At 39.0% G+C, this 27898-nt stretch overlaps 6 protein-coding genes across 8 annotated transcripts; all 6 read right to left on the reverse strand.

The window, feature by feature from the left end:
* Window positions 1-2016: 2016 nt before the first annotated feature.
* malsu1 (mitochondrial assembly of ribosomal large subunit 1) lies at window positions 2017-5301 on the reverse strand. The gene is made up of 4 exons (XM_082551105.1): window positions 4684-5301; window positions 3329-3504; window positions 3166-3247; window positions 2017-3074 (listed from the first exon to the last, which is right to left on the reverse strand). Exons 1-4 carry the CDS (start codon window positions 5018-5020, stop codon window positions 2920-2922), a joined length of 750 nt encoding a protein of 249 aa, XP_082407231.1. The 5' UTR covers window positions 5021-5301; the 3' UTR covers window positions 2017-2919.
* A 2193-nt stretch (window positions 5302-7494) lies between these two features.
* On the reverse strand, window positions 7495-12883 carry smpd5 (sphingomyelin phosphodiesterase 5). Of its 2 annotated transcripts, XM_082551102.1 has the most exons (9): window positions 12649-12883; window positions 10993-11676; window positions 10486-10848; window positions 9906-9981; window positions 9644-9784; window positions 9458-9547; window positions 9301-9364; window positions 9031-9190; window positions 7495-8845 (listed from the first exon to the last, which is right to left on the reverse strand). In XM_082551102.1, exons 2-9 carry the CDS (start codon window positions 11575-11577, stop codon window positions 8738-8740), a joined length of 1587 nt encoding a protein of 528 aa, XP_082407228.1. In that variant the 5' UTR covers window positions 11578-11676; window positions 12649-12883; the 3' UTR covers window positions 7495-8737. The 2 variants fall into 2 exon arrangements, with proteins under 2 accessions (XP_082407228.1, XP_082407227.1); XM_082551101.1 differs by having other exon boundaries at window positions 10486-11676.
* Window positions 12884-15369: 2486 nt separating this feature from the next.
* Window positions 15370-17351, reverse strand: LOC309717463 (speriolin-like protein; the record flags this gene model as incomplete). Its single annotated transcript, XM_082552059.1, has 4 exons — window positions 15370-15758; window positions 15879-16003; window positions 16099-16317; window positions 17192-17351. The coding sequence occupies 4 exons, from the start codon at window positions 17349-17351 to the stop codon at window positions 15426-15428; spliced, it is 837 nt and encodes a 278-aa protein (XP_082408185.1). The 3' UTR covers window positions 15370-15425.
* Window positions 17352-17439: 88 nt separating this feature from the next.
* Window positions 17440-19994, reverse strand: LOC309717995 (protein lifeguard 1-like; the record flags this gene model as incomplete). Its single annotated transcript, XM_082552935.1, has 4 exons — window positions 17440-18337; window positions 19371-19514; window positions 19611-19680; window positions 19942-19994. The coding sequence occupies 4 exons, from the start codon at window positions 19992-19994 to the stop codon at window positions 18185-18187; spliced, it is 420 nt and encodes a 139-aa protein (XP_082409061.1). The 3' UTR covers window positions 17440-18184.
* A 913-nt stretch (window positions 19995-20907) lies between these two features.
* LOC309716845 (speriolin-like protein) lies at window positions 20908-22889 on the reverse strand (the record flags this gene model as incomplete). Its single annotated transcript, XM_082550908.1, has 4 exons — window positions 20908-21296; window positions 21417-21541; window positions 21637-21855; window positions 22730-22889. The coding sequence occupies 4 exons, from the start codon at window positions 22887-22889 to the stop codon at window positions 20964-20966; spliced, it is 837 nt and encodes a 278-aa protein (XP_082407034.1). The 3' UTR covers window positions 20908-20963.
* An 88-nt stretch (window positions 22890-22977) lies between these two features.
* Window positions 22978-27200, reverse strand: LOC309716844 (protein lifeguard 1-like). 2 transcript variants are annotated; one of them, XM_082550907.1, is made up of 7 exons: window positions 27035-27200; window positions 26111-26464; window positions 25939-26039; window positions 25525-25725; window positions 25155-25283; window positions 24915-25058; window positions 22978-23875 (listed from the first exon to the last, which is right to left on the reverse strand). In XM_082550907.1, the coding sequence occupies exons 2-7, from the start codon at window positions 26406-26408 to the stop codon at window positions 23723-23725; spliced, it is 1026 nt and encodes a 341-aa protein (XP_082407033.1). In that variant the 5' UTR covers window positions 26409-26464; window positions 27035-27200; the 3' UTR covers window positions 22978-23722. The 2 variants fall into 2 exon arrangements, with proteins under 2 accessions (XP_082407033.1, XP_082407032.1); XM_082550906.1 differs by having other exon boundaries at window positions 26111-26462; window positions 27031-27200.
* Between the last annotated feature and the right edge of the window lie 698 nt (window positions 27201-27898).

Raw genomic sequence — 27898 nt, forward strand, 5'->3', positions numbered from 1 at the left:
TTAGTATGAATCTGTCAGGAAAAATGCTCCAAAACAACACTATGCTGATCAGATCAGTCAAACTTGGCATGCTTGGAGCAGACACCAACTGACTGCTGTGGCAGGAGCTGCCAACCAGGCATCAATCATGTACTTCATTGTCATCACCGGACACAGGCGTTGGGGTACAAGAAGCTCAAAACTATTTATTTACTTTTTACAAATACTCCCAGAATCTTTGCAAGCACATTTGCACTTGATGCTGAACACCCTTTACGGACTGATTTAAATAGTTTGTGACATCAGGTATTGTGATGACAAATGAGGGCCAGGTGGATAAAGCACAGAGTCCTTCAAGTGCCATTTCTGATAAAATTGATGTGCTCTCTTGTAATGCTCCTCACAAACGTTATCTACAAAGAGAGAGCCCACCTGCAGGACTATCAGAAGGCCTAAATACATACATTTACTCGTACTAAAATATCAAAAGCCTGACACCCAGATGGACTTCTAGTTGAGGATTAAAGCTAAAACTTTCAGTAGGAATTCTGGAAGATAAATTATTTATTTTAGCCAGTTGCACTGGATAGTAATGACCACCTACTAAATAATATACTCCTTTCTTTATACAGAAACCTAATGCTACACAAAGACCATGATAGAATTTAATTGCATATGCACTTTGGTAATGTATGTGAAAGTAAGCCGACTGTGAGCTTTGTATAGCAATGAGTCATGCAAGACATAAACTCTGCTACTATTTACTAATTAACCTCCCTTTCTTCATAATCTCCTCCATCGTAGCACCTGGTCCCTAATGGGGAGAAAACAGTGGGTGAAACAGCTGTATAGATAATGAGAACATTATCCACTCAAAATTTGAGTGGAACAAAAAAAGATTTTTGCAATTTTCCCCCAGAGCCTTTAAAAAAAAAAAAAAAATAGAAATAAGCTAGTTTAAAAAAATAAATTACTATATTACAATAAAGACAAATAATATTAAAAATAATTACTTGATAGTCTTATTTTTTAATTTAAACTACTGAATAAGTAAGTGTGATCAACAAAGTCTAACTTTCATCTCAGTGGGTTTATATTGGGAGTGTACTGGAAACCAGAGACTATGTTGCATGAAGATGTCCAAATTCACTGCTTCCCCATCTGTTTTTAAACATTAGTCTGACTCATTCTTCATTTTCCATTCATGTGCAAGCAGCACGACCACAAGTTAAAAGCATTCAAACACCAGGTCCAGTCGGCTCTGTGCAGGCATCTCCTGCCTCATTACATTTTCACATTTAGCTAATGTCCTGACAATAAGTCAATGAAGCGTAATGCTTGCATGCAAGAAAGTTATGGTGATATAGTGCGAGTTGTATCAGTGTTTGTGTATGTTTTGGCTTAGTTTCTACCCTCAGGCTCCGTATTCTTTAAATGTCAAAAAGGTCCAAAAATCTATTTATCAGTCTGTTTTTTAATGTGATATTGATGTCAGAAACCATGAAAAAAGACAGAAACTCTTAATCTGTCCATGTCCTAATCAACCTAGGTGTTGGATACACTTACTTTTGAGTCTTTTATTGTCTTATTATCTTGTAAGTGCTGAGTGAATGCGTGTAACGAATAATGGCCTGGGCAACAATTTTTTTCCGAAACAAAGCACTCAGATGGATTTGGCTGAAAACATCATCTTAAATGACTTGTTTTAGTGACTCTATATTCTTCTTTCTCTTATTTATTTATTCTTGCTTGAATTTTGCAGAAAATGTGTTTCTGAGACTTGAATATATTTTAAATACAGACTATTTTTTAAATTATACCTGCAAATGTGAATACTGCTTTGCTGCTGTCAGGTTTAAATATTAAAAGGCTCTTGCTCTTCAGACACAGTTGCAGGTGCTTGTGAATAAGTATATTCACACCTGGGGAGACTGAATCAACACTGAACCTATGCATTTCGTCTGCTCGACAGCAACGTCTGCCTCTTCTTTGTCCTCACCTCGACACCATATTAATCATCAATCAACACGTCTGAAATGTAAGAAAAAATAATTTACTTCAACAATCTAAACAGGATAAAACATACATTTTATCTGCAAACTCATGAGTCATTTTAGCATTTTACAAACACCATATCACCGTACCAGTGATGTCAAACAGTACGAAAAATTAACAGAATCATTAGAGGTTGTCAATTTTAAACACAAAAGGTGTTGGGTTTCTGGATTATTTATCTAAAGAAAAATACTGAAGGCTGACCAGTATACAAGTATACATTAGCCTATCACAGATAAATCACTATCATTGTAAATGCTGGGATGACCCCTGCAGAAAAATGATGTGATGGCTCAGTAACATGCTTTCTATATCTGCAAATTTGCAAGAGCCTATGTCCGAGTGGTGTGTATGTCATAACAAAGTGTAAGGCACCGTGCATAAGTCTACACAATTTGTTGTTTCTGCATATTTGATGTTATAGCATCGTTCTTTCTATTGTCCATACTTCGTTGGACAAGTTATGTGATGCCACAATTTCTAAATAGCCAAAAGCATGTATTTTTTTTTTCTTTATGTTCCATTAAAGACTTCAGATAGTAGCTCATCTGGCAAAATGCAACCTTGAGAACAATTTGGAGTATATTTTCATTGTGTGCAAGTTTTATTAAAACCTGCCCAGTAGTAGATGGAGTAACAATTCTTGTGAACTGCAGACAGATGGATGTCTTGCCATGGGATATTATGCTCATTAGATGAGATATAATGTAGATAGTACAGTTAATATATCTGAGATCAGTATATACTGGTAAGTTGGGCTTCAGCATTTCTGTCACTTAAAGTACTTTTGGAAATCCAACAGATTTGGTTTTGACTGTAAAGAATGTATCCAAAACTCAAAGTAGTTCAGTCTGGGCACATCTTATTATTTAGCCTTAGATGTTTTCACTTTGTAACTTCAACATCAAATATGAAATCCTCTGGGAGTGTTTCAGTTGGGATACTCTTCAGCTGCTCATCGTAGCTGCGGAGAGTCCAAAGTTTTTCGAGTTCATACACTTCTCTAGTCTCTGGCAGCATGAAATGAACAACTATATTACCTGAGACACAGAAAAACAAATACTTGTAACTTTTATAGATGGTTAATTTAGTGGATAGGAATTGTTAAACAAATAATAAGGATATACATACCAAAGTCAATACACATCCAATCTTCTGCATCTTTCCCTTCAATCTTGACATTTGGATCTTCAGCTTTCTTCAGAAACTTGTACTGAAGTAAAAGCATCCTTTGTATGAGTTTAAAGAACAAATATATTTAGCATGTAACAAAGAATAAACAGAGGTAAGTTACCACTTTAATGGCATAAAGTGCCATTGCGCGCAAGTGCCTTGGTGACACACCGCTGACGACAATGAAGTACTCAGCGTATTTGATTTGCTCTGGTACTTTAATCACACAGAGGTCTACTGCATTTTCCTGACGCAGAAGAGACACCAGCACATCAAGACTGAAAGTCTCCAAGGATCCTTGACAAAAAGAAAAGAAAATGGTAAAGCAGTACGAGCATGTAAGCAGCACAGGGGTCCTACTTTCTTTGAGTCACTGCAAGGCAGTTTGGAAAAAGACATTTTACAGAAACATACTGGTACTTTGAACATGAGTCACCCACAATGAAATGACAAAACTGCATTCATCCATGTAACTAAGAAGTATTTTCTAGTAATTTTATACAGAGTTGGTCCTGGTGAGAACGTTTACACAGGTGTTGATTGAAATCATTGAATAAAAAGAAATGAGATATAATCAAAGGTTGTTTATTTGATATACAAATGCAAATACCCTCCAAATTATGATCTAGCACATTTGCATGTCCTTTAATACCAATTTTTTTAAGTGTTACATGTGTAATTCTATACTTCTGTGACTAATTATTTTTCTTCATTACTTCCTCTTGTCAATATGTGAAGGTGTGGACTTTGCCAGACAAATTCTGCAGTGTCTGTAACATTACACAACCTGAGTAATACATCAGCAAATATAAACATTACATTACTTTTTTATTTATAAATTCTGCATATCCTGTGGACATGATCAACAGGCTGCAGTTTTGTGCAGCCTGTTGCATGCTGTAGTGTCCATAACAGTAAATGACACACATCTGATGCTTATTTGGCTTAAATGAAAAACAACAGCATAAATGACAAAAAGTTTTATATTTAATGCGCAATCATGTCAGATTTAAAAATATTTAATATTTTTATTAGAGTTTAATTGTTTTTAATGAAACTGCACACACTTGATGTGAACCATCTAAACCGTATGAATCATCTTTTTAAGTATCCCAACTGTCTATTTTCCTTTGTTTTATCTGTAAGTAGTAGATATTTACATTCTTTCATCCTTCATGAAATCCCAGTGTTTACTATTACCTGCCAATTAATTACTGGCACAAATAATAAGCATATTAAGCAAGAATTTAGGCATCTGCCGTCATATTGGCAGTTTTGTCAGAAATAAGAAGCAGGACTTTGTTTTTGTGCTTCCACCTCACAACCTGAAGATGCACCATAAAAACTTTTCAGGTATCACACTTTCAAGACCAAATGTCGCGTAACCGTGAAACGTCAAGAAATTCAATTATATTACACATGATAAAGCAAGTAAGCGACTGCTCTTGAAACCTCTATCACGCTCTAAGTACTTACTGCGACTTAAGGAGCTATTTTCTCTGCTATTATCGTCCAGTTCATGTGAATCATCTTCAATCACGCCATTACTCTCTGAATTTCGGCTCTCTTCGCTTTCCGAATAACATCTTTTTATGTCAAAGTGCCCGGTGAAGGACGCTGTGTGATGCGAGTGTTGACATGAGGTCAGATTTGCTGTAAAATGTTGAGGCACAGACAGGCTAATGCACCGAGCTTTGGAGATTGAACAAATGCTTCCAAAAGCCTCTGTTGGCTTTAGTAAAACACTACTTCTCAACACCGAGGACAGCACTTTCCGCGAGTGACAGAGTAAATTCATGGTCTTCACCTGCATAACATTACAGTATTACGGAAACAGCTATCCACGAGTTTACAGCGCTAAAAACAGGAAGTGTTTCATGTCCTCGGTTTTGATTGGCTTTTAATGCATTTTTGTTGGCTTTAAGGTCGTGATTGTGGGGGGGAAAATATAGAGCTCCCCCTATCGGTAGCGAAAGCTACCGAAACTTCAGGCTGTGGATTTTCTTTGTACTCTGATTTCCACATGTAAGGTTAGTCCATTGCCCTGTGATTTACTTTGACTTGACTGATGAACCCACTTTAAACATGTGAAACATGTTTGGAAATTACATTTTAATGATGTAATTAATTTGCACATGCACACACAGGTGTTAAGTGAAGGCCTGTGAGAGCACGATTGAGTCTGGGATTTTTTTTTTTTGTTTGTTTGTTTTGTTTTTTTATGTACTTGACCTCAGGTCAGCAGGTAGCTTGTTCCAAAGAATGGGACTACTGTAATTGAAAGCACTTTCAGCACACTTGGATCTAATTCTGGGACTAGTTACAAGATCTACATCTGATGACCCGACCGCAATATAAACTATAAGAGGGATTTTAAAGGTAATTCTGTATTGAACTGGAGCCAATGGAGTGACTCCAACACTTGGATATGCTCAAGTTTCCAAATGAAACAAACAAGATGTGCTTTAACTGCAGGCTGTCAGCTTTTATTTGAGGCTATTTACATCCAAATCAGGTGAACAGTGTAGGAATTACAACAGTTTCCATATGTGCCTCCCACTTGTTAAGGGACCAAAAGTAATGGGATAGAATAAGAACCATAAATCAAACTTTCACTTTTTAATACTTGGTTGCAAATCCTTTGCAGTCAATCACAGCCTGAAGTCTGGAACACAGACATCACTAGACGCTGGGTTTCATCCCTGGCGATGCTCTGCCAGGCCTCTACTGCAACAGTCTTCAGTTCCTGCTTGTTCTTGGGGCATTTTCCCTTCAGTTTCATCTTCAGCAAGTGAAAGACATGCTCAATCAGATTCAGGTCAGGTGATTGACTTAGCTATTGCAAAAAAAAGTCCACTTCTTTCCCTTCAAAAACTCTTTGGTTGCTTTTGCAGTATGCTTTGGGTCATTGTCCATCTGCACTGTGAAGTGCTGTCCAGTGACTTCAGAATTCATCGTGCAGCTTTTGTCAGCAGTCACATCACCAATAAACACAAGAGAACCAGTTCCACTGGCAGGCATACATGCCTACGCATGACACTTCCACCACCATGCTTCACTGATAAGGTGCTTAGGATCATGAGCAGTTCCTTTCCTTCTCCATACTCTTCTCTTCCCATCACTCTGGTACAAGTTGATCTTGGTCTCATCTGTCCACAGGATGTTGTTCCAGAACTGTAAAGGCTTTTTTTTAGACATCGTTTGGCAAACTCTAATCTGGCCTTCCTGTTTTTGGGGCTCACCAATGGTTTACATCTTGTGGTGAACCCTCTGTATTCACACTGGTGGAGTCTTCTCTTGATTGTTGACTTTGACACACATACACCTACCTCATGGAGAGTGTTCTTGATCTGGCCAACTGTTGTGAAGGGTGTTTTCTTCACCAGGGGAAGGACTCTTCGGTCATCCACCACAGTTGTTTTCCGTGGTCTTCCTAGTCTTTTGGTGTTGCTGAGCTCACCGGCGTGTTCCTTCTTTTTGAAAATGTTCCAAACAGTTGTTTTGGCCACGCCTAATGTTTTTGCTATCTCTCTGATGGGTTTGTTTTGTTTTTTCAGCCTAATTATCGCTTGCTTCACTGATAGTGACAGCTCTTTGGATATCATCTTGACAGTTGACAACAGGTTCCAAATGCAAATAGCACACTTGAAATGAACTCTGGACCTTTTATCTGCTCATTGTAATTGGGATAATGAGCGAATAACACACCTGGCCATGGAACAGCTGAGAAGCCAATAGTCCCATTACTTTTGGTCCCTTAACAAGTGGGAGGCACATATGCAAGCTGTTGTAATTCCTACACCGTTCACCTGATTTGGATATAAATACCCTCAAATAAAAGCTGACAGTCTGCAGTTAAAGCACATATTGTTTGTTTCATTTGGAATCCATTGTGGTTGTGTATAGAGCCAAAAATGTTAGAATTGTGTCGATGTCCCAATATTTATGGACCTGACTGTATGCATAAGGACTCTGCCTGTTGCTTTCTGAATAAGCTGAAGTTGTCCCACTGATGCAAATTGAGCATTCAAATAGTCTAACCTGCGTGATATGAATGCATGGACCAATTTCTCACAGTCAGGTTGAGGTAAAACATTCCTCATTTTGAATATGCACTTTAAAGTGATAGAAAGCCCATCTAGTGAACAAACCAGTTATCAAACCAGACTTGCTCATTGTGTTTCCGAGAAATGAATGATAAATATGAACAAATGTTCTCTGACCTTTTTGAGCAACAACAAATATTTGCCTCGTCTCTGTTCAGTTCTAAAATAATGTTGAAAATGATGACAGCAGATACTATGATCATTTATTGCTCCATTAATTTGCAAACAAGGGTTAGATCATTGGAGGAAAATGATGACTACAACTGTGTATCATCTGAATAGGATATTTTATGCTGGAACATGTAAAAGCTAAAGAGTAATAGTCCAAGAACAGACAACTGAGGAACCCCTGATTTAATTTGTTACATTTGTCCAGATCTAAAAACCACTAACTGAAGCATATACACTTCCTTCTTTAAGATATGATGAAAACCTGACCCATTAAACCAGCTGACCCATTCGGGGAATGGACACAGGAACTCTGGGGATGTCTTGTGATGTTTGGCTGTTCCTTTATATCCAGTGGACATGCAATTGCATTTAGATCTGCAGACTTTGCAGGTGGGATCAACAGCTTGGTCTATTCTTCTGAGCAAGTCTCAAATGAAGTGTATTGTCCTGCCCCGCCGTCTGGAGGTGCCTTTGAAGTGAATGTGAGCATCACTGTTTTGGTGAGTGGTGTGCATCACAATCACATCCACATGAATGCCAGGACTCAAGGTTTTCCAGAAGAACATCTAATTGTACATATCAATTCACCTGCCATATTTTATTGTTGCATCTCATCAAATGTTGCAGCTCTTAAATTGGAGTTGAGGTTATATTCATTATTTCCTTAATTTCAAGTTCAAGTTCAGTTTCCAGCAACATTTAAATCACTCTGGCTTTTTATTTCGTATTTACTTTCTTCAAAGCCTCTGCTACTTTGATGAACTGTAAGACTGGCATGGTTGTGTATATAAGAAAACAAAACTGCTACTTACTAATGAACTGTTTGTTGAAACTTTTGTTCATTATAATCATAATTGTGTGCTGTCAACATTTTGTCTAGCAGCTGGATGACAGTCACAACAGTACTATTGTCTGCTGTGTCAGAAGGACAAGTAAAAAAATGCACCTCTTAAATGTTGTCAGAAAGAAAGGTATAAAATTCATTATTTGCATTTATTTTGGTAGGAAGCTATGACAGGAGAATGCTACTGTTTTATAAAATCAACACCTCTGGCCTGAACAACCCCTGATATATAAAATGCATCGATTATAAAACCTTTATGCTATAAAAATGTATAAAGTTCACCTGAGGTATAATCTCCTTGGTCATTAAAATTACAAATTCAAGTATATAGTCAAAACACTCTTGTACCTGTACAGAGTAAAGCAGCGCACTTTTTTTGTGCATTTTGTACTGTTGTTTGAATGAGTCCTCATTCATCAGCAGAGTCTGAGTCCATAACCACATTCAGTTTGAGTCCCACAGGAATATGGTCCGTAAGCCCAGCCAGCTGAGTTATAAAGGTCACCTCTTCAATTTCCTAAATGGAAAAAAAGATTTTATGCATTTTCTAATGATAAATTATTCTTCTAAATGAGGAGGCTGTCAGTAGTTCTGCAATTTGCAAATATTTTCTGAATGATCTACAGATATAAACATTTCAAACACAAATGAGCAAATGAAAAGACTGGGGACTGAACACAGGGAAATAAGAGAGGCACATACTGTTCGGCACTGCTTCGAAATGGAGCTTTCGCGGTACAGGATATAGTCGATCCGTCGTCCGATCCACGGCTGGTCAGTTTCAGGGTACACCAACGGAAAGTCCGCCTTAGGTACAGGAGGAGCAATAAACCTCTTTCTCAGATCCTCACTCTCCAAAGTCCTACAAGAGCATGAAAAAGACAGGGCAGGTTGCTGTAACCATAAACAGTGTGTAAGGATTTCTTATCAGAAATTTAGTTTTCCTGAAAACAACAAAAGTGGCAAAAGTACCTCTGTAGATTTTCTGGGGTGTTTACATCTTCTTCATACAATGTGGGCTGTTCCAGCAGAGTACCTTCAAAAACAAACCATAAAAATTCTCTAATCTTTGTTGAAATTTGTCATATAGTCAAACTATGAAGTGCTACAGGGAATAAATAGTACAAACCGGTGACCCAGGGCTTCTCCTTTCCAGGTCCGGCCCTGCAAGGGTCTTTGTATTCCTCAAAAACAGAGTGACTCTGTTCCTGACGATCATCTAGATGAATACATTTTAAAAACTGGTTAAAAACACAATATTAACAAAAAGGAAAAATATTAACAGAATAAAGTCTTGCATGAGACAGCAACACACCAGGTGAGCAGTTGTCAAAGTTGAAATCTCCACAGAGTACATCAAAAACAACATCCTCATCAGGTTGTTTGTTGGCAGCTTGAAATTCCGCGATCCACTTAGTTACCATTTCTAACTGGATACAACGAATTTCCCCTTCACCTGAAATAGGATTACACAGAGGGTCTCCTAAACACAACTTAAAATAAAAAAATAAAAAAATTTAAATATGAAAAGATTTTATAATTTGTTTAATTAAGCCAAATCAGAAATTGGGACCTACCCTCTGGTGCATGAAGGTGTGTGCAGTTAAAATAGCCAACCACTCTCTTCTGTTTCTGGTTCTTCCCAATAAGCACCTAGAAATTAAAACAAAAAAAACAATCATGGCATCATATTTTCTGTTTATTCAAACTGATACAAAAGCCCAAGTATTAATTCTATTTTACATAAAAGCAACAAAGTCCAATGAAATCAACACTCAATACCTCACTAAAAATGTCTGTAACTTCATAAGATGACCCTCCTTATTATGCATGCATCCACTACTTTATATCACATATTTCCACATCATAAAGTTAACTAATGGACCTAAACTGACTTCTAAACTTTTTGAGGTGTCACGAATTTTGCTCACAGTTTCAGTTCTTTATCTCAGATCAGCTAAGCTCTGATGAAATTTCCACTTCCTGTCCATAAATATGAAAGCATACTTCTAAAATGAAACGTTGAACACAATTTATCCCTATACGATGACGTGCAAGCATCCAAAACTAGCAGATCTGAAGATTTCAAAACAAAAACAAAAAAAAAAGGGAAAAAAAGAAAAGACAGATTAAAGAGGGGGACGTTAAGCAATGCACCTTAACAGAAAGCAGACCCTTGGCAGCCAGTGCATCCTCTCCTCGGCTGTTTGGAAAGCAGTGGTACTGGGCCTCGAGGACAGGGAATCGGCTGGCGAGGAAGAGCCCACTGTTGAAGAACTTAAAAGAAGAACATCTGCATGGTGGCTGGCATGCATACACACCTATATCATACAGTATGTGTCCAAATTCAAGCTTCAATATATTGGTGAGCTTCCGTGCAGCCCTCTTATCAAACACTTCTTCAAGGCACAGTATGTCGACGTTGGCTGGAAACAGTGGCGATATCTCCCAGGGTACATCACTCTGCTGGCGGAGTCCCTGAGAGCTCAAAGCTCGGGGATTTTGCTGACTTGATTGGTCCTGTTGGTTAGAGTTACGGTTGGAATTGAGGAGGGGAAAGGTGGACTCATTCAAAGGCTCTTCTGTATCATCATTGGGTACACAATCTATGTTAGAATTTAGATTTAGATCATGCATTTCAGCTGGGTCAGGATGTTGACTTACTGTAGCCCCGTATGTAGGTGAGTTCACTGTGGGAAGAATGCTGCTGGAGGGGCTGAGAGTACCACAGCTGCTGGGGGAATCAACTAATATCCGGATATTAGGGCGAGATATGCCCTGCACAATGCATTGGCCAATAGCAGTTGCCCTACGTTGAGTGTTAGCCAAGTTGTTAAAGCGAGCCAGGCTGTCAGGCAGCAGACAAAGGTTGGCTGAAGCAAAGACAAATGACGCCTTACCAGTCAGCTCAAAGCCCTTGTTTGTTGCCTTCTCTGGTAAGGATGGTATCTCTCTGTGGTAGCTAAATGGCCTGCGGCAGGCCTGAAGAGGTGCCCAAAGCAGAAAGCCAAGAAAAGCCAAAGGGGCAGTAGCGAGAAAAAGAATAAAGAAGGTAATGGAGCCAAAAAAGACCTCGAGGGGGCGAAGATAGCATTCCTGTTCCAGCCGCTGACTTTGCTCCAGAGTGGTGGACTTGCACACAGCAATGAGGCGATCAAGAAACCAGAAACATGGCACGATAAAAGCCCATCCCACAGCATGGATGCCTGCAACAAAGCCATTAGGAAAGGCAGAAGCCTGCAGGGCCATGTTGATTTACAGTCTCTAAACAACAATCAACAACGTCAGAGCTTCTCGGCCTGGCCTCATTCCTGTGCAGCGTCTCCTCTTCATGGGATCCACTGGACACTGAAACAAGAAAAAGGAAATAATCGTTCTCATGGAATAACCTGCTTTACGACTTCATGCCCGTACATGCATTTCTGGAAAGCATGAAGCAACTGGCATCTGCACAGAACTGAAGGCAGTATAATCAAATGCACAGGAAACAACAGACAGCTTACTCATTGTTTACGCAATGCATAATGATTGCTTTTAAAAGAAGAGAAAAAAAAACATGCTTGAAACAGCCTTGACATTATCCAGCTGTCACCATCTGTAGAGTTTTTATTTAACTAAAGGCAGAGTAAGGCTTCAGTGAAAATTTGCCTTGAGCACCACACCTTTGTGTCTTTACAGATCTAACACACCATCTAAGGCCCATGAGTTTATGTAAAGTAAAACAGTACAAATGTTTATCTTGTTCAAACCTTGTACTGCTGCTTTTTGTCGTTTGAAAAGCACATACATACAATTATATCGATCCAAGGCGAGCATATTCCCTATCAGGGCGTTAACTGTAGCAATATGAGCTGGTGATGCATTTAATTCACAGTGAAAATCCAGATCATACTACAAACACTGCTTAACAATGGACCCCCAGGGTGGTGCGTTCAAAGGTTGAGGACCATTTCTGACTTTCGATTAACATTCCTAACTATTAAAAAAAATCACGGAATAAAACTAGGTTACACAAACACAGGCTAACGTAACTTAAATCATCATCTAGCCTCTTAATCAGCAAGAGATCTCTGTGCCACTGCTCGCAACATACTTGTACAGGTAAATGTAGCTGAATAACACGTTCTCTCTTCATCGGCCATCTGCAAGTAAGCTTAAGCTAACCGTTTCACTTCTCAAATTCATACTTTTGAATTCCCACAATCTTTTTCTCAGTAAATGCTAACACTTCTCTTTACATGTCGTTTATCATTATACACCCTTGATGTTGCATTGCTAGCTTAAAACACCAGCTAACGTGGAAGTCACACGTCTACTTACCTTAGCATGTAAACTGGCACAGTCCGTTTGATGAACCCACATAACGAGCAGCCGGTTGAAATGTTTATTTTATTTCATTTCTTTGTATTGTTCGCACATGCTCGGTAGAAAACACGTACGGTCTAGCTTGAAAGCAGATAATAACATTAGTAAAGCAGTCCTTTTGAACATACATAAAACCATATTGCTCTTATTGCTCGGTGTGTGTCACGTTATTAAGCCACACCCCTACAGAGTGGTCATGGTGTCTGCCCCGTATGGCACGTGACCTCACCTGGGGCGACCTACAGCATCAGCTGCTGTTGTTCGCCAAATGAAAAACTCCATTGAATTTGATATTTCTAAGTCACTGTGCTGTTTATTTTCCATACATGTGTTTTTTTCTTGAATTGTTTTAAGTATATTTACTTATTGTTAGTGACGTAAATATGACTTAACGTAACAAATGAAACTTTCCGATAATAAAAGTAAAATTATAAAGTCCTACTTGACGACAAACTAAACTACATACTGCGGAGCCAGCAACTGTCCTGCTTCAATTTCAGTTTTTAAAAATGCATAGCATATACAGTAGGGGAGACCGGGGATAGTTGTAACGTGGGTCAGTTGTAACACTTCCAATTTCTCCAATCAGGGCTAAGTTTCAAATGATGTGATTCATCCTGTGCATGCCCAATTCAGTTCTGCTATCACATGTGAAAAATCAGCACATTTTGTCAAACACAGACAATTTAACACGAAAAAAAGTAATTTGTATGCCAAAAAGTAAGTTTTTCTACTTCATTTCAATTTCTAATAGCATTATCTGCTTTTCAGTTAAACTCATCAAACTTAAATTGTGTTATTTGTATGTCTATGGGGATATATTCTGTGTAGGTCTTTAGTGCTAATGTTTTAGCCGTTGGCTGTAATGTTAGCTAGTTCATGGCTATAGGAGTCTGGGTCAGTTGTAACAGCAACAGTCTGGGTTAGTTGTAACAATAACGCAGATGTTACAACTTACCACACTATTACTTTAACTTATATTAAACAAGTTGGGGCAACGACATCAGCAGAGAGAGGTTCACTGGTCGCATTTGTATATGCGGTTAATGCCATTGGCAACACAATTCCTCCACTGTTTGTGTTCCCACACATACACATTCCCACACTGTGTCAGAGATGGACCAGTAGGAAGTACTGGTAGTGGAAATAAATCAGGATGAGTGCAAGAAACAGATTTCCTCATCTTTCTGAAGCACTTTGCAAACCACACCAAGGTAAGCCATGAAAAAAAGTAATGGAATTGCGATGCTGGTGAACAACTACATTTTTTCAGCTTCATTGTTATGTTCAAAATTGGTGCAAGAGTTGTAGGTTATAATGCCCACTGAGCCAATGAGGCCAAACTCAAGGAAGACCAACCAAAATTAATGAAATATTCAGTTGCAGAAAATTCTATAATTTGTCTTTTTTGGGGGGTTGGAATATGTTCAAAAGCTAGATTTCTGCATTCTGTCACACACACACACACACACACACACACACACACACACACACAGAGCCATTTATGTAGCTGTGTAAGTGCATTCATGTGTTGAATAAACAAAGATTACATGTTAATATTTTGTCAGTACCCTTATTTCATTGTGTTACATTTCACCCCGGGATATGTTACAACTAACCCAGACTATGGGGTTAATTGTAACATTTCACTCTTTGTGTTTGAGACCATACCATGCAATGGGTAATTGTGCTGCAGAGAAAATAGCTGCACTATTTAATAGCCGAGACATGTAAATACTTTGCATTACATTTTGAATCCACTACCTTAAAAGAGCTTCAATTTACAGACAGAAATGTGAAAAATGTTACAACTATCCCCGGTCTCCCCTACTGTGCAAAAGTCTTGTGTCAACCCTAACGTAACTTTTAGATACTGTTCATCTGCTGTAGATAGATTTTAGACTCCCTTCTCCCTTTGTCCTAAACTTATCCAATTTCCTCTTATTTATTCATTCATTTATGTATTTATTAGGGACGAACTGCACAACATGGTAACAACAGCTCTTTGTAAATCACCTTTTAGGTGCAGAAACACTATTTTATGTCAAACTGTGTCGTCTCACGTGGTTTAACAGACAAGCAAACAAACAAATTCGTCTGACTTAATCAGGCTGAGGAAGCAGCCAATGTGCAAAGAAAAACTTTGATAGATCCTCAGAAATCCCGAAAAGTTATTTTTCAGGACTATTTAAAAATGACAAGAACGTCACTGCAAGCAAAAATGAGGGGTGCCTTGAGATTTTAGAAAGTACTGTAGAATAACAGATTACTTCACATGTGAAACAAAGCGAGGAAACAGAACTCCAGATTGCATTAGACCTATATCGGCCATTTTGTAGTATCACCTCTTTAAAGTTAGGTCCACGAAAACTTCCTGATGCTGTATCTCATGATCCCCAATGTTGGGGATACCATAGCAGTCCACACTGCACTGAATATTGGCTGAAATCAAATTACTGTTAAGACATCTGTCATCAAGCTGTGCTTCTTATTTGTGTGTGACAGTTTTAAACCCCCTGGATACTTCATTGTTTTTCTGGTTAAATAAAGCTGGCTGATTGGTGTTGTTGAAATGACTAAACACATGTGCAATTGTGAGTTTCATTTTTGGGTTTCTCTATCAAATGGCAGACATTTTTCATTAAGCACAAAATCATAGACACACATTATTTGCTATGTCGAATCATTTATTCCAGCTTCAGGATGGTGCAAAGCCAAATTTGGATCTGGAGCTACCAAAAAAGAAGTGGCTTTCTGTCCATTTCTGCCATCATGCAGAGGCAAGTGAGCACAACCAGCAGGTCCTTGTGAAGCTTTCTAGGTGCAGTGGTCATTATCACCTTCTTCAGGAAGTCTGGATTATTGTAGTCCATTTCCTGTGTGCTGTGTTCACTTGGCCTTTCCGTTAGGATCCCGTAGGTGTTCACAATGAACTCAGTAAAAGGAGGGTGAAGTGCTTCTTTATACCCACGCTGGCTCAGCCTTTCCACGAGCTCTGCATGCCTCTGAGTGAGATGAAGCTGATAGCCTTGGTCCACCTTCCCTGTCAGTGGATGTGTGCTAACCTGTAATGAGTAAATAAAAGGTGAATATGAGCACTGCCATATTAAACAGGAAACTCCTCAACAGACACATTTGTACTAATTAAATTGAGCTCCTCATTATATCATTGTGATAATTCTTACCTCTATGATCTTGTTTGGTATATTGGCCATTATGAAACCGTAGAGCCTCGTGTGACCCTGGAAGATGTAGGAGAGAATTCTCCTATCCAGCTGATAGCAAATCTCTCCAAGAAGCCTGTTTGGGGCTGAAGATAGATAATAAAAATGAATTATTCCTTTCTTAGAGTGTCAACAGTGCAATTACAGCTCAAACATTTTCTACATTTGAAGTAACAATCACCCTTGCTGTCAAGAAGAACATCAGTTCTGCGGCTGTGACGCTCAGCTGTCTCATCTGCGTCTGTGTGCAGAGAGCTTTGGATGAAAGACTTGAAGTCGATGGGAGACGAAGATCGATGTTCCCATTTGGGTTTGGTTTGTTGCAAGTCTTTTCTGAATTGTTTCTCATCAAAGGTGCGCTGCCACTGAGTTAATGGTTCTGTTCCTGAGATGGAGCAAACTGATAAAAAACAACGGCCTTGTTATTCGTCATTAATAACAAGCAGAAAATCAGAGGTATGTGCACAGTGAAAGTTGTCTAATAAACCAGTGATTATTGCAAAAGCTTTTCTTTGATTGTAACTCCAGAGTGGAGGCGTAACCCCATCACACTTGTTTCAGTCCTTCTGAGCTGGTTGACCCCATGGCATAGACCTGATTTTAAAGTATGGATTAACCGAAGGATTAGAGAGTGTGTGTCTGTAATGACATTCCCCCCAAAATGTCCCATTTTATAACCCAATTTGACTTAAATTACCCCTTTTATCTCTCTAGTACTTTATATTATCGTACTGTATTTGAACCACTCTTTTTTTAACCACAGATGCCTGAAAAGCATGTTGCTCGTAATATGCAGGATAACAAATACGCCTCTATAAATTTAATTAAATAAAAGCAATTGTCATTATGCTGCACATGCATTTACCAAGGGTCTATTGTTGCCCTCGCTAGCCTTTGTACGCTTCAAAGAACGGGGCAATGCCATTCAAACAATTAACTTGAAAATACTTTAATGTACACTGAAAATAATATTTATTAGTCATTAATACAGAGAGATTGAGGACAAAGTGATTGGACCCAGGCTATTTTTCTTTAAAATAGCCTGGGTCCATTTATTCTACTACGAAGTGTTGTTTTTTAAAATGCTGGATCTACATATTAAGGACGATTAATAAAATACAGAAAAAATATATTTATAAATGCTTACACTTTACTATACATCACGTAGACATAACATTACTTGTTTAAAGAAGTAAAAAATATAGATTTCTAAGCAAAGCCAGTCAGAAGTCAACACTGATGCCACCACCTGGTGGCAAAGAAAACCACAATACCTGTTAATTCCTCCAGAGTGTCTTTGTTGAAGCTCTCCATCCTAGCTCTGAGGTCTATGTTTTCTTTGACCACACTTAATATCGACTTCAGCTGATCATTGTCCTGCCTGAGCTGGTCATTTTTTAACCGCAAGGCCACAGCAGTTTGCTCCAGATTCATTGGAGGGTCTCAGTTTCACAGCTAAGCCGCAAAATGCCCCCAAAACAAAACTGTATCAATTCAAATGACAACAGAACTCTGGCAGCAGTTGACTTTGACAGGATTCTTTTAGTTCAATGAAAACAGAGAAAGAGAGAGAGAGAAAGAGAGAGAGAAAGAGAGAGCGCATCAAGATTTTAAGTTTCCTCGATACATGAAGGAATGACCATTAATTCATCACTTTTTAAAAGGTTTCATCATTGGATTAATCTTGCCTAGCTGTCATGGAGTCGCATACATTTATATTTAGGTTTGGCTGCAGTTACGGTTTCATCTACTGCACATTTTAGCCCTTATTTCTGCTGTTTTTTTTTAGGTTAAGCATTAAAGATTCACTTTTGATCCCAGCAAACAAAAATTTGACAAAACAATCCCAAAGTCCACATGCTAATGAGACTAGATATCAACAAAGCACTCTTCTGGCTAATTAAAACTCCTCCTGGTAAAAAAAACAAACAAAAAAACCCACCAAAACAAAAAGAAAAAACCTTGGGATCATTTTGGCAAACCTTTGTCCTTTTTAATGGTTTTGTTTGGCATAGGATACAATTTTCTAAACCAAAATACAAGTTTTGTACATATACTGCAGAAAACTGTAGCAATCTCTAAGCTGGAGGCTATGTGGTCCTACTTACACTACATAGCATCATACAAAAACTACATTTACTGGGTGAAGCAAAAGCAATCTTCAACTATGTAACGAATACACACTACAAAGCAAAGCAAAAATCAACATTATCAGAATTCGCTTCTGTGTTTGAACAGAAAACAGTTTTGATTGTCGCTCCCTTTGCTCAGCCTCCTCTGGCTCTGCCAATGATGGCGAGAATGTAGAGGAAGATGTTGATGATGTCTGTGTACAGGTTTAGAGCAGCAAAGACGTATTCCTCGGGACTCAGGGCCAGTTCCTTGTTGCCAAGAAGCATCTGAGTGTCCACAGCCAAGAACTGCAACACACAAATTTAATACAGTCAAAGATTTTCACCAATAAATAACAGGAAAAAAAAGAAAAAAAAAAAAAAAAAGTAAAATTTATATATAAAGATCTGACTTCTGTTCATGTGTGGTGCAACATTAGTTCCAGTTTCCATTATCCAAATTACAGTTAGCGCCACTATCAAGCTACGGAGATAGGTTGGTTTCATTTTGCTTGTCCAGATGAACATTCAAATAACCTTTAAAGCTTCAATAATGTGTCTCTGCGAAACCACCACTCTGTTATTCACTTTCACTTTATTCCCTTTCCGACCAGACTCAACATGCCATTCGTTTAAATGTACACTCACCAGTCACTTCACTGGGTATACTGGTTTAACTGCTTGTTAAAGCAAATATCTAATTAGCCAATAACAAGGCAGGAATATGTAGCTACAGCTAAAATGAGCACCAGAATGGGTGGAACCTTGGCAGATAGGCTACAGCAGCAGAAGACCACACCGGGTGCAAGGTCAGAATTTGGTGTAAATTATAAAAAAGCATGGATCCATCCTGCCATGTAGAATTAGAGTTCTGAGAGCAAAACGGGATCTAGCCTGGTACAGCTAACAGTGTCTGGTGAGTGTAGTCCTTTAATTATTAAAAAGCTGTTCTGTGATGGTAATGTTTCTGAAAACAAACACTGCTGTCACACCGAATGTTTACATCTTTAATGCTGCCTGGGGTGCTGTGGCAAGTCTGGGTTGAAGACAGGCGTTTCTTAAAGTCTGTCTTGTTCATTTCTTTCTTCCTTATTTTCTGTGACTGTCTGCTCCTTCTTATAACCACTGACCAGACTTCTGTGAAAAGCATCTGTATGAAATCCAGCCACAAGGTACACGAATAAACCCTGAACTCTAAAGAAAGACCCTAAACAAATGTCAGCTGTTGTTTTGATGTGTGACCAATTTAGATTAGGTTACAGCATCACAAAATAAAAGCACCAACACAAAATTTCGCACAAATCCGACCTAGCAGTAGTGACAAGTTTGTTTAAGGACTTACACAGGTGAAGAGTAATGCTCCCAGTCCAGCATAGACAATATGCAGGATTTTGTCACGGATGAAGATGCAGAGGAAGCCAAAGACAATCAAGACAATTAAACAGACGAAAAGTACCCCGTAACAGGAAGTAAAGTCATACTTGGTCTGTTGGAAGAAGAAAAACCTATGATTATTTACATATTGAAGAATGATTAACGCACTCGACATGTAGACCAGAGGCAGAGATCTACAGGTACAAACCTGCAGAGAGAAGATGACCACCGTGAAGCACACAATTGCTGTCACACGTCTACTTACCTTAGCATGTAAACTGGCACAGTCCGTTTGATGAACCCGCACAACGAGCAGCCGGTTGAAATGTTTATTTTATTTCATTTCTTTGTATTGTTCGCACATGCTCGGTAGAAAACACGTACGGTCTAGCTTGAAAGCAGATAATAACATTAGTAAAGCAGTCCTTTTGAACATACATAAAACCATATTGCTCTTATTGCTCGGTGTGTGTCACGTTATTAAGCCACACCCCTACAGAGTTGTCATGGTGTCTGCCCCGTATGGCACGTGACCTCACCTGGGGCGACCTACAGCATCAGCTGCTGTTGTTCGCCAAATGAAAAACTCCATTGAATTTGATATTTCTAAGTCACTGTGCTGTTTATTTTCCATACATGTGTTTTTTTCTTGAATTGTTTTAAGTATATTTACTTATTGTTAGTGACGTAAATATGACTTAACGTAACAAATGAAACTTTCCGATAATAAAAGTAAAATTATAAAGTCCTATTTGACGACAAACTAAACTACATACTGCGGAGCCAGCAACTGTCCTGCTTCAATTTCAGTTTTTAAAAATGCATAGCATATACAGTAGGGGAGACCGGGGATAGTTGTAACGTGGGTCAGTTGTAACACTTCCAATTTCTGGTGGTTTAACAGACAAGCAAACAAACAAATTCGTCTGACTTAATCAGGCTGAGGAAGCAGCCAATGTGCAAAGAAAAACTTTGATAGATCCTCAGAAATCCCGAAAAGTTATTTTTCAGGACTATTTAAAAATGACAAGAACGTCACTGCAAGCAAAAATGAGGGGTGCCTTGAGATTTTAGAAAGTACTGTAGAATAACAGATTACTTCACATGTGAAACAAAGCGAGGAAACAGAACTCCAGATTGCATTAGACCTATATCGGCCATTTTGTAGTATCACCTCTTTAAAGTTAGGTCCACGAAAACTTCCTGATGCTGTATCTCATGATCCCCAATGTTGGGGATACCATAGCAGTCCACACTGCACTGAATATTGGCTGAAATCAAATTACTGTTAAGACATCTGTCATCAAGCTGTGCTTCTTATTTGTGTGTGACAGTTTTAAACCCCCTGGATACTTCATTGTTTTTCTGGTTAAATAAAGCTGGCTGATTGGTGTTGTTGAAATGACTAAACACATGTGCAATTGTGAGTTTCATTTTTGGGTTTCTCTATCAAATGGCAGACATTTTTCATTAAGCACAAAATCATAGACACACATTATTTGCTATGTCGAATCATTTATTCCAGCTTCAGGATGGTGCAAAGCCAAATTTGGATCTGGAGCTACCAAAAAAGAAGTGGCTTTCTGTCCATTTCTGCCATCATGCAGAGGCAAGTGAGCACAACCAGCAGGTCCTTGTGAAGCTTTCTAGGTGCAGTGGTCATTATCACCTTCTTCAGGAAGTCTGGATTATTGTAGTCCATTTCCTGTGTGCTGTGTTCACTTGGCCTTTCCGTTAGGATCCCGTAGGTGTTCACAATGAACTCAGTAAAAGGAGGGTGAAGTGCTTCTTTATACCCACGCTGGCTCAGCCTTTCCACGAGCTCTGCATGCCTCTGAGTGAGATGAAGCTGATAGCCTTGGTCCACCTTCCCTGTCAGTGGATGTGTGCTAACCTGTAATGAGTAAATAAAAGGTGAATATGAGCACTGCCATATTAAACAGGAAACTCCTCAACAGACACATTTGTACTAATTAAATTGAGCTCCTCATTATATCATTGTGATAATTCTTACCTCTATGATCTTGTTTGGTATATTGGCCATTATGAAACCGTAGAGCCTCGTGTGACCCTGGAAGATGTAGGAGAGAATTCTCCTATCCAGCTGATAGCAAATCTCTCCAAGAAGCCTGTTTGGGGCTGAAGATAGATAATAAAAATGAATTATTCCTTTCTTAGAGTGTCAACAGTGCAATTACAGCTCAAACATTTTCTACATTTGAAGTAACAATCACCCTTGCTGTCAAGAAGAACATCAGTTCTGCGGCTGTGACGCTCAGCTGTCTCATCTGCGTCTGTGTGCAGAGAGCTTTGGATGAAAGACTTGAAGTCGATGGGAGACGAAGATCGATGTTCCCATTTGGGTTTGGTTTGTTGCAAGTCTTTTCTGAATTGTTTCTCATCAAAGGTGCGCTGCCACTGAGTTAATGGTTCTGTTCCTGAGATGGAGCAAACTGATAAAAAACAACGGCCTTGTTATTCGTCATTAATAACAAGCAGAAAATCAGAGGTATGTGCACAGTGAAAGTTGTCTAATAAACCAGTGATTATTGCAAAAGCTTTTCTTTGATTGTAACTCCAGAGTGGAGGCGTAACCCCATCACACTTGTTTCAGTCCTTCTGAGCTGGTTGACCCCATGGCATAGACCTGATTTTAAAGTATGGATTAACCGAAGGATTAGAGAGTGTGTGTCTGTAATGACATTCCCCCCAAAATGTCCCATTTTATAACCCAATTTGACTTAAATTACCCCTTTTATCTCTCTAGTACTTTATATTATCGTACTGTATTTGAACCACTCTTTTTTTAACCACAGATGCCTGAAAAGCATGTTGCTCGTAATATGCAGGATAACAAATACGCCTCTATAAATTAAATTAAATAAAAGCAATTGTCATTATGCTGCACATGCATTTACCAAGGATCTATTGTTGCCCTCGCTAGCCTTTGTACGCTTCAAAGAACGGGGCAATGCCATTCAAACAATTAACTTGAAAATACTTTAATGTACACTGAAAATAATATTTATTAGTCATTAATACAGAGAGATTGAGGACAAAGTGATTGGACCCAGGCTATTTTTCTTTAAAATAGCCTGGGTCCATTTATTCTACTACGAAGTGTTGTTTTTTAAAATGCTGGATCTACATATTAAGGACGATTAATAAAATACAGAAAAAATATATTTATAAATGCTTACACTTTACTATACATCACGTAGACATAACATTACTTGTTTAAAGAAGTAAAAAATATAGATTTCTAAGCAAAGCCAGTCAGAAGTCAACACTGATGCCACCACCTGGTGGCAAAGAAAACCACAATACCTGTTAATTCCTCCAGAGTGTCTTTGTTGAAGCTCTCCATCCTAGCTCTGAGGTCTATGTTTTCTTTGACCACACTTAATATCGACTTCAGCTGATCATTGTCCTGCCTGAGCTGGTCATTTTTTAACCGCAAGGCCACAGCAGTTTGCTCCAGATTCATTGGAGGGTCTCAGTTTCACAGCTAAGCCGCAAAATGCCCCCAAAACAAAACTGTATCAATTCAAATGACAACAGAACTCTGGCAGCAGTTGACTTTGACAGGATTCTTTTAGTTCAATGAAAACAGAGAAAGAGAGAGAGAGAAAGAGAGAGAGAAAGAGAGAGCGCATCAAGATTTTAAGTTTCCTCGATACATGAAGGAATGACCATTAATTCATCACTTTTTAAAAGGTTTCATCATTGGATTAATCTTGCCTAGCTGTCATGGAGTCGCATACATTTATATTTAGGTTTGGCTGCAGTTACGGTTTCATCTACTGCACATTTTAGCCCTTATTTCTGCTGTTTTTTTTTAGGTTAAGCATTAAAGATTCACTTTTGATCCCAGCAAACAAAAATTTGACAAAACAATCCCAAAGTCCACATGCTAATGAGACTAGATATCAACAAAGCACTCTTCTGGCTAATTAAAACTCCTCCTGGTAAAAAAAACAAACAAAAAAACCCACCAAAACAAAAAGAAAAAACCTTGGGATCATTTTGGCAAACCTTTGTCCTTTTTAATGGTTTTGTTTGGCATAGGATACAATTTTCTAAACCAAAATACAAGTTTTGTACATATACTGCAGAAAACTGTAGCAATCTCTAAGCTGGAGGCTATGTGGTCCTACTTACACTACATAGCATCATACAAAAACTACATTTACTGGGTGAAGCAAAAGCAATCTTCAACTATGTAACGAATACACACTACAAAGCAAAGCAAAAATCAACATTATCAGAATTCGCTTCTGTGTTTGAACAGAAAACAGTTTTGATTGTCGCTCCCTTTGCTCAGCCTCCTCTGGCTCTGCCAATGATGGCGAGAATGTAGAGGAAGATGTTGATGATGTCTGTGTACAGGTTTAGAGCAGCAAAGACGTATTCCTCGGGACTCAGGGCCAGTTCCTTGTTGCCAAGAAGCATCTGAGTGTCCACAGCCAAGAACTGCAACACACAAATTTAATACAGTCAAAGATTTTCACCAATAAATAACAGGAAAAAAAAGAAAAAAAAAAAAAAAAGTAAAATTTATATATAAAGATCTGACTTCTGTTCATGTGTGGTGCAACATTAGTTCCAGTTTCCATTATCCAAATTACAGTTAGCGCCACTATCAAGCTACGGAGATAGGTTGGTTTCATTTTGCTTGTCCAGATGAACATTCAAATAACCTTTAAAGCTTCAATAATGTGTCTCTGCGAAACCACCACTCTGTTATTCACTTTCACTTTATTCCCTTTCCGACCAGACTCAACATGCCATTCGTTTAAATGTACACTCACCAGTCACTTCACTGGGTATACTGGTTTAACTGCTTGTTAAAGCAAATATCTAATTAGCCAATAACAAGGCAGGAATATGTAGCTACAGCTAAAATGAGCACCAGAATGGGTGGAACCTTGGCAGATAGGCTACAGCAGCAGAAGACCACACCGGGTGCAAGGTCAGAATTTGGTGTAAATTATAAAAAAGCATGGATCCATCCTGCCATGTAGAATTAGAGTTCTGAGAGCAAAACGGGATCTAGCCTGGTACAGCTAACAGTGTCTGGTGAGTGTAGTCCTTTAATTATTAAAAAGCTGTTCTGTGATGGTAATGTTTCTGAAAACAAACACTGCTGTCACACCGAATGTTTACATCTTTAATGCTGCCTGGGGTGCTGTGGCAAGTCTGGGTTGAAGACAGGCGTTTCTTAAAGTCTGTCTTGTTCATTTCTTTCTTCCTTATTTTCTGTGACTGTCTGCTCCTTCTTATAACCACTGACCAGACTTCTGTGAAAAGCATCTGTATGAAATCCAGTCACAAGGTACACGAATAAACCCTGAACTCTAAAGAAAGACCCTAAACAAATGTCAGCTGATTACTGTTGTTTTGATGTGTGACCAATTTAGATTAGGTTACAGCATCACAAAATAAAAGCACCAACACAAAATTTCGCACAAATCCGACCTAGCAGTAGTGACAAGTTTGTTTAAGGACTTACACAGGTGAAGAGTAATGCTCCCAGTCCAGCATAGACAATATGCAGGATTTTGTCACGGATGAAGATGCAGAGGAAGCCAAAGACAATCAAGACAATTAAACAGACGAAAAGTACCCCGTAACAGGAAGTAAAGTCATACTTGGTCTGTTGGAAGAAGAAAAACCTATGATTATTTACATATTGAAGAATGATTAACGCACTCGACATGTAGACCAGAGGCAGAGATCTACAGGTACAAACCTGCAGAGAGAAGATGACCACCGTGAAGCACACAATTGCTGTGATGCCCACAGCCATGATCACCGAATCGGTTTCATGGAAGCTGGCGATCATTCCCACCATGTAGGACATACTTAGAGTCAAAATGGACTGTAAAGAAGACAAGCACAGTACATCAGCGGGCAGATAAATCACAGATGATTTTACAGTTACACAACTTTTTACTGTAAACCTCAAGTACAAAATGTCAACACTTTAGGACAAAAGCTGCCCGACCCCTCGACTTCTTATAAATTAACCAACTCAGTTTTTGAAAGAAGGAGTTACATAAGTGCAAGTAGGATTTCCTTCCCCAAAATCTACACAGTGACGAAAACACCCCCTGGCTTACCAGTGCAACCAGGTTCCAAGGGTGTCTACGACGAACATTTCCACAGCAGCTGATCACGCAAATGGACACAAAGAACACAATGTAGGACACCAAATATGTCCACATGTTCGCCGCTACAAACACCTTGACCTGTTCCACAAAGGTGAAAACAGCCACGAATGCGAATGTCACCATGAGCTGAGCGGTTAACACCAAGAATACCTGTAGGGAAAAGTGAACACACATTTGTAAATAATAAACAAGGTAAATATCTTGTTTGTACTGAAGTATCTGTTTGACCCTACCAAGTAGGAAATATTAGTTTTAGTCATTTGTTTCAGCTTTAAGTAACATAACCCTGCTGATTATTTCAAAGATACTTGATGAAAATATTACAAATATATGTGGCTCAAAATAACCGAAGCATCTTCTTACCTTTCGTATAAACGCTCGTCGTATGGTCTTGTTATCCAATCCAAAATCAAACTCTTGATTCTCATGAAAAGCTGGTGGATCCTCATTATGGAAAACTTCTCCTGCAATGGCAATGACAAACTGAGAACAAAGTTAAAAGAAAAAAAAAAGTGGCAGTGTTTCAAACACCCACCTGCGATATTTTCATTAAAGCCATATGCTGGTGGAGGATATGCAGGATATGATGGGTTGGCGAATCCTGACTGTCCTTGGTTGGGGTTCACGGCCATTCCGAAATCTCCCGGGACACCGGGTGCAAACGCAGTCGGTGGAGGGAAGGGATGGACACCAGCACCAGGTACGTGGCCCTCGAGCGTACTTGGACCCGGCACGTTCGTGCCAAAGGCAACGGGAAATGCTGGCTGCCCGGGGAGAGGTGGCTGAGATGCTCCCACCACCACGGGAGTGTATTCAGTCTTCTCGGTAGTCATCTCCGCCTTAGATCAGGAGCAGATACCGTCCGGTGCGCAGGGATACGAGATAACCTCTGAAAAGCATAAAATACAAAGAAGAACAACAAATATGCTACTTGACAGATAATGTTGGCAGCGAGTATACACATACACACGCAGCGATACAGAAGTCACGTGGAAGCGGTTACTTCCGGTACCTATTGTTTTCCCACAAACACCGATATCTCAATTAAAACAAGCGTTTTGTAACCACTGTACATATTGTCAGTGCTTCTGCCGCTAGCACGAGTCCACATGTGGAGCTCACTTGACACCAGGGTCGAAAAAAAAAAGAAAAGAATCGGCACCGTTTGAAACATCCCGAGAATCGCGAGGTTTACAGGATAAAAGAAATAGGCCACAAATCTGACTTTCATCCACGAAACCACCCTTTAGCTCACGTATTCTGCCCTCTGAATTAAAATAAGACATGGGAATACATGTCATATTTCTGACAAAGAACGAATTAGCATGTGAGTTTTTTTTCTGTTAAATTGATTAACATAATATAGACATGTTTTTCTAAAAAAATAAAAAAAAAAAGGCAGGCGAAAGGAAGCAGAGATCAACAGTTATGATAGCTGAAGTCTCTAAATGCTACTCACAGTGCTGAAGAAACGTTTCAGTTCCAAATGGCTTCCCTTTGAATCATTTGTGGGTGTCGTTTTGCAGGTTTTTTGAATTTTAAGGCACTGTGATTGCTAAAGAACGACTTCCTCTTAACGCGCTCGACAGACGGAATGCGTTCACGAAACATGGGAGAAATGGGACAGGTGATACCGATGTTCTCACCGCAATGATTTGCGAGCTTTTTCTTTCCGTAAAGATAGAAAGTTTTCTGATAGGACACTGGCTATATATATATATATATATATATATTTTAAATACGTCACATAAACACCAAAACTCGATATCAACTAAGCCATGTTTAAATTTATTTTAAATGAGTTACTTTGACCGACGTCAGGTCATGTTCGCTTAACTTTCACGTGATTAACCAGCATTTTTGTAAGAGAAGATTTCGCCCCCTATGTCATTGGTATTCAACGTATAGTGTGTGCATAAATGCTTTAGCAAATCTTAAAATTAAAAACAAATCAAAGAACCTCCTTAAGTAATTTTGATATGGCTTGAATGCGTCAGGCCTGGCAGTGCCGCTGGCCTTCAGCTCCGCCCAACGTGTGAGTAAAATTGAAAGTAATGTGCTCGATGTGAGACAGGCGTTCGTGGGAAAACATACCACAGAGCTCAAGGTGTCACGACTCAATGGTGTGCAATACTCACATTAACCAGCAGGTGTCAGGAGGCAGCAGCTTTGGTAAGAAAAACCGAGAGATATTAGAGAAAAATCGTTTATTAGACCTGACACAGAACCTGACCTATAAGCGGTTCCATCTGCTGTTCACTGAAGCCTCATCAAAAATGGTCTCAGAGGAAGGTGGCTGTCAAGACGCCATTCTTAAGGATTG

Source organism: Aulonocara stuartgranti (assembly GCF_965226115.1).
Source record: "Aulonocara stuartgranti genome assembly, chromosome: 11".
Lineage (NCBI taxonomy): Eukaryota > Metazoa > Chordata > Actinopteri > Cichliformes > Cichlidae > Aulonocara > Aulonocara stuartgranti.

What these genes read in the sequence shown, in the direction of transcription:
- LOC309716844 (XM_082550907.1), bottom strand. Translation starts at nt 26,408, where the DNA reads ATGACTACCGAGAAGACTGAATACACTCCCGTGGTGGTGGGAGCATCT. An exon ending in CTTGGAACCTGGTTGCACTG is followed by an intron (nt 25,284 to 25,524) that starts GTAAGCCAGGGG and finishes TCTTCTTTACAG; the next exon opens with TCCATTTTGACTCTAAGTAT. An exon ending in TGGTCATCTTCTCTCTGCAG is followed by an intron (nt 25,059 to 25,154) that starts GTTTGTACCTGT and finishes TTCTTCCAACAG; the next exon opens with ACCAAGTATGACTTTACTTC.
- malsu1 (XM_082551105.1), bottom strand. Translation starts at nt 5,020, where the DNA reads ATGCAGGTGAAGACCATGAATTTACTCTGTCACTCGCGGAAAGTGCTG. An exon ending in AAATAGCTCCTTAAGTCGCA is followed by an intron (nt 3,505 to 4,683) that starts GTAAGTACTTAG and finishes CTTTTTGTCAAG; the next exon opens with GATCCTTGGAGACTTTCAGT. An exon ending in TTGGATGTGTATTGACTTTG is followed by an intron (nt 3,075 to 3,165) that starts GTATGTATATCC and finishes TCTGTGTCTCAG; the next exon opens with GTAATATAGTTGTTCATTTC.
- smpd5 (XM_082551101.1), bottom strand. Translation starts at nt 11,577, where the DNA reads ATGGCCCTGCAGGCTTCTGCCTTTCCTAATGGCTTTGTTGCAGGCATC. An exon ending in ACACCTTCATGCACCAGAGG is followed by an intron (nt 9,785 to 9,905) that starts GTAGGTCCCAAT and finishes ATCCTATTTCAG; the next exon opens with GTGAAGGGGAAATTCGTTGT. An exon ending in ACCCCAGAAAATCTACAGAG is followed by an intron (nt 9,191 to 9,300) that starts GTACTTTTGCCA and finishes ATGCTCTTGTAG; the next exon opens with GACTTTGGAGAGTGAGGATC.